The sequence below is a fragment of the Urocitellus parryii genome, chromosome 3 (genome assembly GCF_045843805.1).
Source record: "Urocitellus parryii isolate mUroPar1 chromosome 3, mUroPar1.hap1, whole genome shotgun sequence".
Taxonomy (NCBI): Eukaryota; Metazoa; Chordata; class Mammalia; order Rodentia; family Sciuridae; genus Urocitellus; species Urocitellus parryii.
The window spans coordinates 176,397,580-176,414,782 of NC_135533.1; the positions used below are offsets into that span (position 1 = coordinate 176,397,580).

At 39.1% G+C, this 17,203-nt stretch overlaps 1 protein-coding gene and 1 pseudogene across 1 annotated transcript in view; both read left to right on the forward strand.

The window, feature by feature from the left end:
- Window positions 1-17,203, forward strand: part of Plcl2 (phospholipase C like 2) — a 173,610-nt gene that overhangs the window by 141,018 nt on the left and 15,389 nt on the right. The window contains exon 5 of the mRNA XM_026388537.2: window positions 15,083-15,192. Coding sequence (XP_026244322.1) covers window positions 15,083-15,192 — 110 coding nt within the window. The remainder of the gene's footprint in view (window positions 1-15,082; window positions 15,193-17,203) is intronic.
- On the forward strand, window positions 8,450-9,306 carry LOC113182594 (thioredoxin-like protein 1; annotated as a pseudogene).

The following is a 17,203-nucleotide window of genomic DNA, read 5'->3' on the forward strand; positions in this document are numbered from 1 at the left end:
TAATCTAATATAAATACATAGGGGATTATAAAAGGCAATATATTAGGAATCAGGTAAAAGGGGAAAAAAAGAACTCTAAGAATGTTTTAATCGTACTTAGAAATAGATCTTCTTAAAACAAGGAATTTAAAACAGCTTTAACTTCTATTCTTTTGTTATAAGTCATTATACTCATTGCAGGGCATGTTGATAACACATTAACATAGTAAAGAAGTAGCACAGTCATGTATTTGTGGACTGTGTTCCATAACAAGGTGTTGTATTAATTACTCATCCAATATTTTTAATAAGATGAAAGGTTCTCTGCTATCATGGAACATGAAAGGAGTGAATGGCACAGATAACAGGTGTAAATGAAGCATGAAGTGAATGGCACAGATAACAGGTGTAAATGAAGCATGAAGGAAGGAGTTCTCCCTGAGGTTTTGTTGGCAGAGAAGAGGCTTTGAGCTTGGGGCTTGAGGAAATATAGGATTCATATATGTTAAGCAGAAGGACATGGCATTTTAGGTAGGCAAAGCTTAGAATTCTTCATCATGAAGGTGTGCTGTCATGAAATATATTGTGAAATATATTGTCCTGAAATATATTGAAATATATTGTCCTGGCTAAAAGGAGATATTTGATCAGGAAATTGTAGAAACTAGGGTTGGAATTCAAGTTGGGCTTAATGATTCGAGCCTCTGATTCAAGGCTAAAGTATTTGGGGTTGATTTTCTAGGCCAACCTTTCCCAAAATCTAATTCAAGGAACATTTGTCATTCTCTTGGGCAAAGGATTTCATCATTAAATATCAAAATACAGATTACACCCTTTAGAGAGTCTCAGTGCACACCAGCATGCTAAATGTCCTCCAGTTTAGTTCAGTATGTTCCAAACTTATTTCGTTACAAAGCCCTTCCTTGCTTTGAGTTCTCTCCGTCAATGTCTTGAACACTGAGGAAACTGTTTTGGGGCAGCAGGGCCATGAAATCATTCCCCTCGGGGAATCTGATCAACTTGCTTTCTTCCTTTGTGTTTGTGTTCCACTGCTATTTCCCGAGAGAGATTGTGGAGGCCTGAAATGTTGGCACAGGAAGAGTTGGTGGCCAGGTCTGTTTTAGGTGTGGTATGCAGATCACAGGAGGGTGGTCATGTAGAAATGTCTGGTGAATTTTCAAGAGGACCTAAAGTAAAGCTTGGAATGGAGATATCAGGCCAACAGGTTGAACTAACTATCATGCAGATGGAAGCACTGCTTGTGGAATGAGTTCTGTCAGGAAGAAAGGACAGGCAGGAGATTCAGAAAGCCCTGGGACACGAATGAGACTGATTCTGAACCAAAGGTCTTCTCCTTCAGAACTTAAAATCATCTCACCATACCTAATCCCTTATCCTGCTCTACTTTGTCTTTTTCTATAACAATCATTATTTTTAAAAATATTTTTTAGTTATACATGGACATAATATCTTTATTTTTGTTTACTTATTGTTATATGTTGCTGAGGATCAAACTCAGTGCCTCACATGTGCGAGGCAAGCGCTCTGCAACTGAATCACGACCCCCCCCATTATTATTTTTTTTAATATTTATTTTTTTGGTTGTAGTTGGACATAATACCTTTATCTTATTTATTTATTTACTTTTTATGTGGTGCTGAGGATCAAACCCAGGGACTCACACATGCTAGGTGAGCTCTCTATTGCCGAGCCACAACCCCAGCCTGCAATCATTACTTTTTTTAACATACATATAATTAACCTATGCTGGTAGATTGATATCTGTCTTCTTCCAGCCAGAACACAAGCCTCAAAGGCAGGAAATCAGTTAATAACATCCAAGCACCAAGAACAGAGGCTGGTACTCAGAAAATGTGTGTTGAGCTGAGCTTAATCCAGGATGCTGCTGTTATCTGTTCATGCATCTAGTCAACAGACATTGGTTAGGTCCCTACTCTCCTTAGATCAGAAGCTGGGGATACCAAAGAAGACATGGGCCCTGCTTTCAGTGGACTGTGGGTGGAGTGTTGAAGAGAGGTGTGTAAGAGCTTCTTGCTGCCACCAGAGTGTGAGTGGAGTAGTGTGTGCCCTTTTCCACAGCCCTAGCCACACTAAGGAGGGTGCTCTGTTTGGGGGCAGATAGTTGAACCAGATTCAAGGCTGGAGTGGAGTTGAGAAGGTGGTTTGTCTAAGAGCCAAGGCAGGTGAGCTCAGGCTCCAGATGGAGGGAAGATCATGTGCAGGGCAGTAAGGCCCATGCTGGCAGCAGCGTTGGCTGCGTGGAGCATCATGTGGCCAGTACAGGAGAAGCAAATGAGGCTGGAGAAGCTGGCCAGGGTTTTTAACAGAACATTACACGAACAAACTGGTGTGTTAGACTGTATGACCAAATCAACATTCTGATGATCATGCTGACAGGATTTTTTGCTGAGTTGGAGTGGAGGGGGAGGAGAGAAAGAGGGGCGTAGTAAGACTGGATTGTTTGTGCTGTCCTGGAGGGATGGAGCTACTGTTCATAGAGATGGGAAAGAGGATGGCACACATTTGAGGGGAAAGAGCAGAGGTTTGTTTTTGACAAGTTAGATGCCTTGTTGACTTCCAAGTGTAACTTTCTGGGGTGAGGTTGACACTAGAGGTTTAAATTTGGAAGTCCTAGCACAATGGTGCTCTTTCAAGCTGGAAGATTGAGTTATCTCTCAGGTAGAGAATAAGGAGTCCTGGCTCCCTCGTGTTTAGATGCTGGGGAAATGCAGAAGAACTTGCACAAGTGATTGAGGGGCAGTAGACAGAAGGGCAGGATGAGACTTGTATCTTCCGTGGGTAGAGTGAATGAGATATTGCAAGAAGATGCCACTTTTCTCTGTCAGATCCAAACTGCATGAGAGTCTTCAGCATTCCCATGGGAGACTTCATTGTATTCAACTCATGAAGTCTCAGTGAGAATACAGGGCAAACCAATAACTGTCTCATGAGGATGCATGTAAGTTGGGTCCATGCCTCAGAAAGGCCAAATGACAATAGTTATAAGAATTATAAATTATATATACTTCAAGCCAGCAATTCCATTTTTTTAAGAGTTTTTTTCTACAGGTATGATTACATACTTTACCATGTACAGTTTTCTTTGTTAACACTGAGAACAACCTAAATGTTCGACAGGGGATTAAATACATTTTACGATATACCCTTATGAGGGAACATTGTGCTACCATGATAAAGAATAATGAAGTATGTGTGTACATGTGTTCACACACACTGCAGGTATATACATCTATAAGGAATAACTCATATATACACATATCAGTAAAAGTATAAAAACATGAATTTCAAAAGCAAAGCAAAAGAAAACACTGTGTGTTATTTGTAAGTATTTGTTTTAAAAGCTGGGAGGGAAGAATAGCTGTGTGCTGTGAGCACATCACTCTCTGGAAGAAAACTTGGGATAACAGTGGGTGCCTGGCAGGAGGAGATCTAGGGGCCTGGGAAAATGGGAAAGAAAAGACAATGCCCTGTATACCAGTTTAGACTTTTTAACTTGTTGAACCATCTGAGTATATTATCTGTTGAAAATTCAAATAAAAAGAGGTGTAAAAAAGAAAGAGAATCATGTATAGGGTACAGAGATAAGGGTCTTGTGTGTTGTGGTGATTGTGCCAAACTGGAAGAAGGGAAGAATTGATGTATGTGGTGATCCAAGCAAAAATACTCCAGGTATACAAAAAAAAAAATCTGTTTGTCTGTTTGCAATGCTAGGAGATCAAACCCAGGGCTTTGTGTGTGCTAGACAAGTACTCTGTTAAAAAAAAAAACACTCTGTGCATTATTGAAGAGGGATTTTATATTATATTTCTGGATGAAATTAAATAAGGATCTTGCTAACACAATTCCTCCTGGGATTCTGCCCTCTGGAATCACACAGCCATGGGTTGAGAATGGCTTGACGGGTCCCACAAAGGACCAAGAGTGATGCAGCTTCAGCTCACCTAGATTTACCCAGATGGAAATGCTGGCAGGGAAAGAAAATCCTCCCTCGGGTAATTCATTCACAAATTGTACTGCTTTGGGCTTGGCATCACACAGATCTTGTCATCCATCTGGGTTTCAGGGCTATATTTAAGAGACCTGGTTTATCTATCCTGTCTTGGGTGGAATGGGATTTAACAGTTCAAAATCCATCTTAAAAATAATGTGGCTTTCCTTAATGCCAAGATTATTTGGCAAGAAGGCCAAGAAAAAGAGACTACCAACTGGAACTGTTTGAACTAGGCTGTCCACATCTCCCCAAGAACAAGCGTGAAACACTCCCACATCAGCAGTGTACCCTCACTCTAGACCCCTGGAGTCTGGGGCAGAGTGTTTACAAAGGCTATTTAAACAGGCACTATGTGAGAATTGGAAAAAAGTGATCCAGATTATCCACTCTTTTGTTCTCTGGATAGTATGCTACCACAATACTTTGTGCAGACCATATTAGATCAGTCCTTTTAATACTGTTGGTGAATTGACCTCTTGAATGAGTTTCCAAATAAACCTGTGTGATGTAGAATTCCATCTTCTAGGAAATATCCCACAACACCAAATTTAAGGAATTTGAAATAAATTAGAATTATAAATATCTAATTATTCTGTCACCATCTAAAAGGTTTACCTTTTGCTTTCAGTTTTTATTTTTCAGCACACACACAGATGTATTTCAACTGGTTATTTATAATAGAAGAGCTTTTTAGGAAAGCAAATTTTCAGCTGAAAAACGAATCATTATCTCAATTAAGATTAGCATGTCTCTCATGAGTGTTTTTCTTAATTACATTTGCTTCTTTAAAAGTTTAGCCATGTGCAACATGATGTATTTTAGATTCATATCACTTAGATTGAGAAAATCCCAACCATAATGTTTGAAAGGTCATCTGCTTTACGTCTGGCAAGGAAGCATGGCATTCATTTCAGTTGGAAGAGGAGGCGATGCCATAGTTCTGCCTTGGCCCCACCTCCCATTTAAAGCAAAAACTTCTTCTTCTGATTTTTTTATTATATGTATCGTGCTTTTTATTCTTAGGGCTGATTAGATTTCATCTAAGTTCGTTATCTGTGATAGGCAGCAAGAGAACTTAATAGACCTGGAAATTTCTCTTCTGCACATTCGAGGATAGTTACAGGCAGTTGCACTAATGCTCTGAGTTAATTACATCATCTTGAAGACTTTGAACTCATCTATTAATTTTCATAAAACATGATTCTTTTTTGTCATTAAGTTTTAGTCTCCTCCAAACCCTTCCAATATTTAAATTACAAAGTACTCTGTAATAGTAACTAGAAAACTATGTGAAACAAACATCTTCATGTCAAAAATTTGGGCTGTTTAGATTTTAAAGAAATAGCAAAGAAAGAGGTGCTAACTTTCCAAAGATATTTCTTTACATAAAAATCCAATAATGTACCATCATGTGGCCATACCAGTTCTTAAAATTTAACACTGTAGGTATAAATCAAAAGTTAAATAACTTGTTCCATCCCCACCACAGACCTAGGCCTGACTTTGTTCTTCCTCACATGATTTGTATCTTCCATTCCCTTGAGACTAGAATGGAATTGAACTCTTATAGACACCATCTGACCTTAGGTTTTCCATTGTCCTTTCTCTGCTGTTTGACAATCTACTGTTTAATGCCTTGGTTCTCAAGTTATTTGCCACCAAGGAATTTGAGCAAGTTTTCTCCTTGGTTAACATCCCAGAAGAAAAATAGTTCACTGCTTTTCCTTAGGATCAGAAGCTAAGAGTCTTGGAGTCAGAGGAATCTAATTGTAGATTCTTTGGCACAAGACAACCAAGGCTCAAAGGCAACCTTTCTTCAAAAGAGCAACATCCTAGGCCCAGCCAGATCTATGTGTGAGACACAGATCATTTGCTGATTTCTAAGCATTGACTCATATTTCTGTATACTTCATTGGATTTGTGTAATATGTTGACAATCTTCAAATGTTGATACTTTTAAACACAATATGTATTTTGACTGTTAAATAATATATCACATTGTAATTGTGTCATACTGGCCAGTGGACTAGTTACCTGGTTACTGTTGGTTTTCAGCTGAGGCTTAGTAACATTTAAAGAATTCAATTTCTTTGCCCAAATTAAGTGTTACCTCTTAGTTGAAGAATCATAGAATCTTAGTTCTTTTCCCTTTCTCTTTAACAGGTGCCCCCAGATATTACATTTTACCTTTAAGAAAACTTGGATGAGACCAAGTCTTGTTTGAGAATTTTATAATGCCATCTAGTTCAAATCAAACTAGTATATAGGACATAGACTAAGAAAAATTATAATTTTTATAAAATTTTATAAAAATTATAATAAAAATGATAATTTTACTAAACAATTAGCTGCAAGTTAATGAACAAGTATACATGACTCTGAAATATACAAATTTATGACAAAAATGTGCTGGCATAGTATTTGGAAGATATTGGAAACGAACAGGGATATAGATCTTGTTCCTGAGAGAATACCCTACGTCTCATTCCCTCATCATTACTGGCCTGGTTTCTATCTCTGAACCTGAAGATTGCTCTCACAGTGGGAATTCTTATCAGCGTCACTATTCAGCCACGGCAGCATCCACATGATCCAGGCTGCCTGTTATTTTCCCCACGTCTGCCTGGTAGCTTTCCACAAGTCTGTCAGGCAGTGCTTGGGCCATGTAAGCTGAGAGCCACATCCTGTAAGGACATCAGGACTCTTTGGGCTTAAGCTCATATCTTAGAAACTTCTAAATTTTGATTTTGCTGAGGATCATCACAAAAGTAATTTTTCTCAGGATCAATAAAATTCCATTTATTTTCAGAACTGTGTAGGGTTTTCTTAGCTGTGATTCATGCATAAAAATTACTTATGCTTTAGAGCTGGAAAGCTCTCAGTTTCAGCCCCTAATGCTGCAGACTAAGAAACAGAGGCTCCATGGAAAACCTTGGTGTGTGGCAGCAGAACCCTATATTTCTCATATTTAAGAAAGTGTTTGAATGGAAATCAGCACAACATATAATCAAGTGACCTGCACATAGTGTGTGATCAGTAAATGATAGCCCTCTAAGGTGTCTGCTGAGGGAAAGACAGCAGCTCTGTTCTGTCCTTCTGACTTGCAGAGAAGGAGAAGCTGGTTTGGGTAGTGCTGCATCTTCCCATCCTTTTAGATCTGTGGGGCTCCAGTTGGCAAGCATCATTAAGAGCCTGCTTGTGAGGGCTGCTGCTGTGCACTGCAACCATCTGAATCAACAGTCCCCTTCCTGAGGGCAGGGACTGTCACTCTAAAATAGATGCAGTATAGACAGGCCTATAAAACATCCACTGATAATGAGCAAACCTGGAACATGCAAAACAATCAGGTATTTACTTGGTGTAAGTGCAAAGGAGTGATTTCATGCCAGGGTTTTCTAGTGTAGTTAATAAGAAGGAAGGAGGTAGAACTACCTTCTGTAGGCTGACTAGAGGAAGAGCCACCAGAGGGGCCAGGTTTTGTTTCTGAACAGAGTAACACAAGGCTCTGGCATCAGGGACGGAACACCAGTGGCTGTGATTGAGCTGTGCCAGTTGCTCCAGGGCCTGCATCCTAGGCTCTGGCTGTCAGCTTGTCTGTTGAGGATAGGAGCTAAGCAGAGAGCCCTCCCTAATCACAGCTCAGCATCCTTACTGCTCCACTCAGGACACCATGGCTAGCAAAGGCCAGCACAGGGAGTGATAAAGGATTCTGTCTCACTCGTTATGTAACTTTCCAATATAGTCATTTAACAGTTTTGCAGTAGGTATAAAGGGCATTCAGCTCTATCATAGAGGAATTTAATATATTTCTCATTTTCTGTCTAATCACTTAAGTAAAAACATAGGATGTGGGTTTTCAGAAATTTAAACTTGTTTATTACTTTTTGATTCTAATATTAAGTTATTTTAAATGATCCACTATTTGTAATTTATCATGTAGAGTTTTACATTGTACTATAGAATCTTCCATACATAGCATGTTACCTAAGTACAAAAATCCTAATTTGGTATTATACCTAGAGTTTATTTTGGCATTGAATTTTAAAACCAAGTTATTGTTATGTAATTTCATGTCATCATTTGAATGCTGTAGCCATCTTTACTAATGCCTCTAAACTCAGCCATTATGTTCCAAAACAAAATTTTAAAGATGTTTTTATGGAAGGGTTATGCTAATAATATATGCACTAGTTTCCATTCCCAGTTTGCTGCCTGTGCTTCTAGAGTCTGTAGCTTTTTATGAAGTGTTTCTCATATTTAAGAAAGTGTTTGAATGGAAATCAGCACAATATATAATCAAATGACCTGCACATAGTGTGTGATCAGTAAATGCTAGTGGCCTGCCAATTAGTACTATTACTTCAAGAATCAAGAATTGGAGTTTCAAAGCCAGAGGCATTGTGGCCCCCCTTTCCCCCTGCCAGGCTCTCTGTGAGGATGGTGAGAGTGAAGATGGTTGGGAGTGACCTGATTTATAGCTGGAGCTGAGCACTGCAGGCTCCAGACTCACTGTGGTCAAGTTCACCATGAGAGGGTGCCTTAAGATTAACATTTCTGTTGGTGATATACTCTAGAAATTGTCATTGGTGTGGACTATGTTTGAGGATTCCCCCAGCTTTCAGTTCTATGAGTAGTAAATATTCACAGGCTGTTTTCTTGGAAGTAGATGTACATCAGTTTCAGGGAACAGCTGCCACCAACAATATATCAAAATAGGAATTGATCAATATCAAGGAGCAGATGCTGTGGGATTAGAGGAAAACATCAAGCAACACGTAGAAAATGACCCAGAAAGCAATGAGGACACAGATATTCCAAAAGGCTATATGGATTTAATGCCTTTTATTAACAAGACTGATTGTGAAATGTCTCAATGAAAGCAATGAACATGATTTTGACAACTGTTTATGAAAAGACATGACCTTCATGGAAGTTGACTATGGTGAACAGCTACTTATTAGTGTGGCATTCAATCAATCTGTTAAGCTTTATTCCATGAAATTTTAAGGGCCAAATAATAGGATCTGAAATATGTAAAAATTTTATCCACCTACATCAATTTTTATCCTTGAAGAGGAAGAAAGAAGTGAACCAACTCAAGCTCTGGAGCTGACAAAGGATGATATCAAAGAAGATGGCATTGTTCCACTTTATTCTGTTGTTTTAGAGTTAACAGTGTAACAATGTAAACTGTATTTGTTCAGTCTAATCAGGGTAAAGACGAAACAACAAGAATTCCATATTTTACTGTCATTGGTACTCCAGTCCAGTCAACAAATATGAATGACTTCTGATGAGTAGTTGACAAAAAAAAAAAAAAGGAGAAAGCCACTAAGGTACAAAACATACTGGAAGACCTATTGCAATCAACTTTGCAGCTCCTGGATAATTGCTTGATTCTCTCCAGAGACTGTCAGTGCCATTACCATTAAATCATTGCTTTTGTTCAGACGGTTTCCCTAGTCTTTCTGTTATAATCTTGATACATGTAATTGTAAATAAAAGCCACTGTTTTTGCCAAGCTTAAAAAAAATCAAGAATTGCTCTTATCATCCAAAATGATGAGATCTTTTGTATCAATATTATGGATATTGAATGAGTAATTGCAGAAATAGAGAAGTATTCTGAAAATTCCACATGACAAAGAAATTTCAACTGTAGTTTAGTTTTACCTCTTGAAGTAAAGTTTTTTTCTTAAGTTTCATGTTAGAGTCCTTTTAGATAAAAGTGAAACAAGAAAACAGAACAAAATCTTGTGCAAGATAATTTGAAAACAAATATCTGTATATGTAAACCAGAAATCATTAGAAAGAAAAACAGTAGTGTCCTCTCCTCCCTCCTTCCTTCTGGCCTTCTCCTCGATTGTCTCCCTCCCTTCCTTCTGCAGTGCAGGCTGAGTTGACCAGCTCATAATTCCTACATCTTCAGTCTTGCCTGTCTGATCCTGGTAAGTCACTGGTGTTTCACCCACATGCTGTGGGTTTTAGAATGTTAACATCGTGGCTTCCAGTATCTCAGTCCCCTCTCCTCACTCTTAGTTAGCTTTCCTCAGAGTGGACCCTAGCCTTTCTGCTAGGAAACCTCCAGGAGTACTTGTGAAACATGTTCCTGCCTGGGCCCTCCCGATACCTCCTGAACCAGAATCCCCAAGAAGTAGAGAACCTGCATTTTCAATGGGTACCTCCAGCGATCCTGCTGTGCGCTGAGGTTTGAGATGCACTCTAGAGTCTCCCTGACTTCCCTGCAGAGCCTGTCCCCATCACCCTCTGGCAGCTCCTCCAACCACATTACCACACATGCAGCCAGACACTCTGAAAATTCTCTGGATTATTGTAGCAGCTTCCCCTGTGCTTATTTGTCTGCTTTTACAGATTCACACCTGCAACAGGCCCACCCAGGGTTCTGCCCAGCACTGGTTAACCCCCACCCTGGTCCCCATATCTCTTATCCTTATAATTAAAGGAAAATGAATTTTGTAGCAGAACAATTAGGCTTCTTTGGAGGTAGGTTGTATGACTTAAGAACTCCTACACTTTTTGATTCATCTTGTTTTTGCCAGGTACTTTAAGATTTACTCTACTGTTTAGACAAATAATGTGGATTACTGAAGGAAAAGAAATTCTGCTTTTAAATTTCTTGATAAGATAAGGACCTTGTTTTGTCGAGTTCATTCTTTGCTGTAAATAATTTGAAACGCAGGGAGGAGGTTACTGAACTCCAACCCAGACAAGGTCTTTATATTTAGTATTGATGTAAAGACCCCAGAAGGCCTCCTGTGACTTATTATAGTAGATTTTTTTTTTGTAATTTAGTACCAAGATATAATGAATTTTCGTCTTAGATGTATTATTGATTCCTCTTGTTAACATGTATGGACTAATTCAGTTCAAATACAAAAAACCTCACTGTATCTCCTGTGTTCTCTAAGAACTGGGCCAGCACTTGTCTAATGGCCCTTGTACCATTCCACCTCATAGCACAATTATTTTATACCATAATCATATCACCAGCTCCTATTAAGAACTGAGATGCTTTTGTTTAGGTTTGGTGGTTGGAAAGCCTGGGGCACTGGGCTCAGACAAACCAAGATTCAAATCCTTCCTCACCATTTCCTTGGAAAGTTCTGTAGGCTGTCTCCATATTCCTGACAAAGTACATGTAAGTGCCTGGCTGTTGTCCTGTGCTTTTCTTGGTTGTGTGTCCTTGGTCCTTGCACTGGACTTTGCATGTCACTGTTAACAGATAAAGGTAAGATCCTGCTCTATAGGTCAAGGGGAGAAACCTTTTCTTTGCTTAAAAAATAAAATCAGTATATGCTTCCAATCCGTGGATTAGCTAAATCCAAGCTAGTAGATTTTCAAAGATCGACCTCTAAGATTAAAGATGTGTTAGCCAGAAAAATCAAATAAGGAAATAAGTAACAATGGGACACATAGTCTTAGTTTTTAAAATTCTGGGTTTTATATAACATTTTTCCAGTATTTAATTCATCACTTTTTCATGCTCCTTTTAATTTTGAATTTTGTTTTAAGGGCTGGGAATGAACCCAGGTCCTTGTATATCTGTATCACTCAGTTCTGTATCACTGAGCTACACCCTTGGCCCTCCATTATTAAAGATCTTCTTTAATAATATACTGTACTTCCCTGTGAAAATTTTATTGGACTATAGATATTTTAAGAGGGGTGAAGTAAGGGGGAATTGTTTCAACTCTTTAATAGACATGTAAAATATGAGCTTTTTAGATACTTAGGAATACATGCAGCTATACTCATTTGTGTATATATTTCCACATTCTTCCTTATCCATATCCTTTTTCAAAAAATCATTTTAATCATGTTTCTTCTTCAAGTCTCCAATCTTTTTCAAGGCAGCTTGTCCTTATACTGCCTCTGGCCCTGGTTCTTTCTGTCTTCTGAATTTTCTTAAAGCTGCTTTCTTAAAATCTAGGATGCACTAGTGTCTAAGCTCAGCATTCTCCACTGTCCCATGCTTATATTATCTGTAGGTTCTTATGCGCTAGTTGGAGTTCAGCCCAGTGTAGCAGCTCCTGTCACTGCTCATTACCTTATGGCTAAGGAGGAGTTATATAAGATAACATAAGCTGTCAGCCCCCGGCAGAATGAAGCTTCCAAACACATACCTGGTGGTTGAACAAAACCCTGCTATTGTTCTGTTACACCTGTGTGCCAATTTTAGAATGTATAGCAAGGAAGTATCATGAATGGCCCACATCTGGACAGGTACTCACAGTCTATGTTCCTATGTTAATGTCATTTACATGTCTCTTCCCAATTTCTTTTCCTCTGTGACATGCTGTCCTCAGAGTTTGCTGCCTTCTTGTATACAGAGTGCTACTCCCCCGCCGCTTCTCTCCTCCTGTCTTTTCCCTTTCCTGGATTCCAGTCACGGATTCCAGTCACGGATTCCATCCACCATCTCATGCCTTTGAGACCATGGTGCCTCCTGACTGACAGAAGTATAAACATTATGAGTATTAAGGATCATATTTGGAAATGCAGATCTCTTCCAGAACAGTATTAAAATTTAACAGAAGAGGCAGCATATTAGTGCCTTATCTTTAGGGTCCCAACTGATGGGTGAGTCATTGCAGTCCAGTCTAGGGAGCCTCCCACATGTGAAGAGGGGGAGAGGGAGAGAGAGGGAGTGTGTGGTTCAATGCTCCAGCAAAACCCATGAGTTTTAGAGAAGATTGCTGGTCATTGTTTTCATTTTTGCTTTTTGTTTTTCTTCAGTCTGTTAAGCCAAATATATCCAGTGAAAGGAAGAACTAGACATAGGGGATGCAGCTCGCCATCTGAGCTGGTCACCTGCATTGGGATGCAGGAGGATTAGTTAATCATGTTGGGGTGTCTTCAGGTACCATCATTAGCAAAAGAGGAGTTGGAGAAAAGGAGAGCTGGTCAGTGTGCTAGTCTCCTAGACAATGGAGTGAACTTTACTCATCACTGTTCTTTCTTGGAACCAGTGAGGTTCTCATGCCTTATTAGCATAACAGGAGGTTGGACCATAGTTCCTATCAGAGAGAGAAGAAAATAGAAAATACAGTTTATTATCTTTATCCTACATGTATTGACCTTTGTTTGATGATTAAAGATTCTAAGGAGTAAAGTTGCTATCAGTCACCATGTAGAGTTGCTTTGAAATGGTGTTGCATAGAAAAGGAATTAGAAATGGGAATGTTTAAGCAAAGAATAAAGTATCAAAAGAACAGAGAAAATGCCTTGTAATAACTACAACAGTTCCACATTATATAACAGCAAAAGATTTGGAACAAATTGGTAGGTGACTGGCTACCTAATCACCAGCTCATCCACACAGTGGGGTCTCTGGAGCTGTATATAAAGAATGAGCCAGGGCTCTCTATGCTGACACGAGTGATCTCCATTGTTCAATAATGTGACAAGAAAAGCCAAGATCCAGAACAGTGTACACAGCGTACTGCTTTGTATAAGAAAGGGAGTATTCTGAATATGTATACAAATTTACTTGCACTTGCACAGAGAAACAGTACAAGAGGAAGATAAATTTAAAATATACAAGAGGAGGAGGGATCAAGGTAGAGATCAGGAAGGAAGCAGGACTTATCTGAATACATCTTGATGTGTATGTATGTAGTTCAACTGTGAATTATGTCAGGTTTTGACTTAATCCTAAAACAAATTACAACCAAAAAAAGCTCATGTGTGCACACACACATAAGACCTAATTGAACCTGAGTTACTTTGTTAATGATATAACCACATAGATTAAAGAATTATTCCAATTTGGAACACAAAAATTTTACTATGCATTCTCAATAAGATATACTCTAAGGGCACGTACAGAAAAATGCTGAGAGTTTTAAGTGTATCTGGCAGTCTTATTATTAGTAGTTGCATTGGTATGGCTAGGAATTAAGATTTTTTTTCTACATTAGAGGAAAAAAATAAACATAATATTTAAAATGTTATTTTAAAACTCTGAATTAAATTTTTAGTAAGCTCTTTCTGTTAAAAAAATATATGTGTCCTAGATCTGTCTAGTGAAAAGACCTTAGAAAACAATAAAAACTCAGTTAACATTGAACACCCTGATTATGGAAAGGAAGGTGTCTTTTCTCCCTCTCTTCTCCTTCTCCCTCCTTTCCACCCACTCCCTCCCTCCCTTCCTCCCTCCCTCATACACATGCATCATGCATAGTTTCTTTGGGGAAATAGCTAGCTCCAGGCCTGAGATGGGAAATGTATTTTAGATGAGTGAGTCTGGAATTTCTTGTGCCAGAAAGCAAGGAAGGTATCAAAGGCTAATTGGTGATTTCAGTAGGGTGTGGGAACCAGTTTGAAGGGTTTCTATTGGCCAAGGATGGGAGGATTGACTATAAGGCAATATGCAAAAAAAAAAAAAGTCTGAGTTATAATGACTACAAGTAGAAGGACTATCATACCCTCTCCCCACTGCTCCCCCCCCTCATCATTGCAGTGAGAAACCTCTTTGATTATTTTAAAGAACGCTGGGGAGTATTCATTTGATCAGGTAAATCCTGGTTAAAGTTTGATAATTTAAATTCAAAGTTTAGAGTTCACATCCTTCTCCCCAACCTCTCCCCTTTACGACAGGCTTGGTATCTGAGCTCATATTGACCCTCACTGGGATGGGAAGTTTCTGACTTTGCATTCTTTGCATCTGCAGTAGCCAGCATTATGTTCTTAGTAGAGTTGAAACCTACCTTCTCAGATTTCAGAGACCTGGGTTCCAGTCCCTGCTTTTCTTCCTTCTCCCTGGGCAACCTTCCTCTCAGAAGCCATGTCTCTCTTCTCTAAATTACAACCCTGTAATAATAATCATGTGTCCTTCTGCCCTTCAGAACTGACTCTAAGATGCCTTCCACTTTGTTGGAACCATTTCAGTGTTTCCTCCCTATTACTACATTCTTACATGAGAACGATTATTAAGTTCCATTAGTGATTGAAATTGTTTTAGCTCTGCCTAAAAAAATGAATATTGCTGGTTCATTACCACAAACTGGATGGCGAAGTAATATGCTTTGTCTTTTTTTATTTCTTTCAGCCATGGAATTCCATGAGCACTTACACAGCATAGGCACCAAGGAGGGTCTGAAGGAACGGAAACTACAGAAAGCAGTGGAGAGCTTTACCTGGAATATCACGATCTTAAAGGTATCTACAGAGTTGTATCTGAGGGTAATAGTGCTGTAATTGTTCTCTGCTTGCCTTTCTCTCTCAGGATAACATTTCCTTTGTTGTGCATTATCAGCCTTTGAGGCTCTATAGCACAGCACAGAAATCACAGTGACAACTCTTCCCCTATAGAGTTCATAGGCACAGTGGCTTGTCACTGGGGCTCAGAAGGAGCACACAGGTCTTCTGGTATACAGACAAAGACTTCATTTTATCCTGGGAACATTTTAAGGTTCATAAATGCCCATTGGTGTATGTGAAGTAGAAAATACTGATTACAGAGGATTTATTGGAAAATTAAAGATTCTAGTCATTCAACTGTCATTTCACACTTTAAAGTGTAATCAGAGCCCTAATGTTAATATGAACCCAAAGAAAAACAATAAGAGGATTGGATAACGTATAATCTAAGGAAATACATAAAGGAATTGCCATTTGAAAGAAGTTTTCCTTTAAAGGTGAAGTTGCATATGTTTCTCTCAGTATGCTGCTTTTAAAAATTGGCTTGGGTTATTTTTATTATAAAACAATACATTTTGTTTTAGAAAATGTCAAAGGCAATAAGCAAAGGTGCACATAATCCCACCATCCAGAGACAGTTAGTGTTGGTTTTCTGCCATACATTCTTCCAGTATTTTTTTTCTGTGCTGGATTTAATGTGACATGATTTTTTAAATAACATAGTATATGTACCTTCAAACATTTTTGAGTTTTTATTCCAGGGGTTCTTACTGTTCTTCTTAGTGCTTGAGGATACGAATAATCACAACACAGGACGGTTATTTCATCCTGGATCTTGGACAAGTAAATGTAAAACTGCTTTCTGCCGTTCACCCTCCAAAACTTTATGCTCAGTTGAATTTGAGACTGTAAAGACATTATCATAGCTGCCTCTTTTAGTCTCCTCACTACTCCTCCAGTTTAGAGATCCATTCCTGCCACTGACAACAGTTTTCTGATTTGATTGTGTAAAAGGTCCCCCTTCCAAAGCTAGCGAGCTTGCATTTTCTCATGTTAAACCCCTACTCATTTTATAATTAAAATCATTTTCTTGACTTCTTCAAGCACTTCCCTTCCTACACATGTACTTTTTAAATACATATATATCAAGATCTTCTGCTTAGAATTTAACTCCAATGGTTTGCAGTTCTGTAAACAGCAGAAACAAGAATTTACAATGAAAAGGGATTTGGCATTACAACTTGCTGACTCACCCCCTTTCAGGGGTGGAGAGTATACCACACATTTCCTGCAAACCTCAGGAAAAAATAGCACAGCACTTTAAGCCTTGTGGTAGGAACAAATGCTCATTTTCCTTCTATTTTATATAGGCAAGTAGAGGCCTAGGACCAACTTTCCTTGCTCCTCAGTATGGTCTGGGAACCAGCAGTGTGAGGTCCCTTGGGAGCTTGCTGCGTAGCAATAAAGGGAAAACTTTCTGTCACCCTCTGAAGGCTGGCTGGAATGAACTGACGGTAGATAGATCCATAGAAGGAAAGGTGTATGCATTCCTTTCCTGTGCCCAGGACAGTCATGGGAGTATGATTACCCAGTAACTCAGAGAGGTCCAGATGCTTATACGTTCTTCTAGAGGAGAAAGGGGAGACATGGGACAATTTTGAGGGGTACTAAATGATTTTAGGTGAATGGGAAAGAATTGGAGGAATCTATGTGTCCTTGCTGTATGATGGAAAGGCTTTCCCTGTATCTGTTTCTAAAGTTTAAACTCTGTTTAGAAGAACAAGTGTTCATGGGGTCTGACGTGTGAGTTTGCCCTGAGTTGGGCTGTCAGCATTTTTGTGGCCGGAGGGAATAGAATGCCCTGAGTTCCTTCCTCCATTTATTCTTTGCAGTAAACTTGGAGAGGTAACATCCCTTTGGGGCTACCAAGTGGTGCCTCCTGGTGGTACAGAGGCTAGGCAGGGTTTGAGTTAACTCCAGATATGGAAGAGAAGAACAGGAAGACATGCTGAGGGAGCTCTGGCACAGT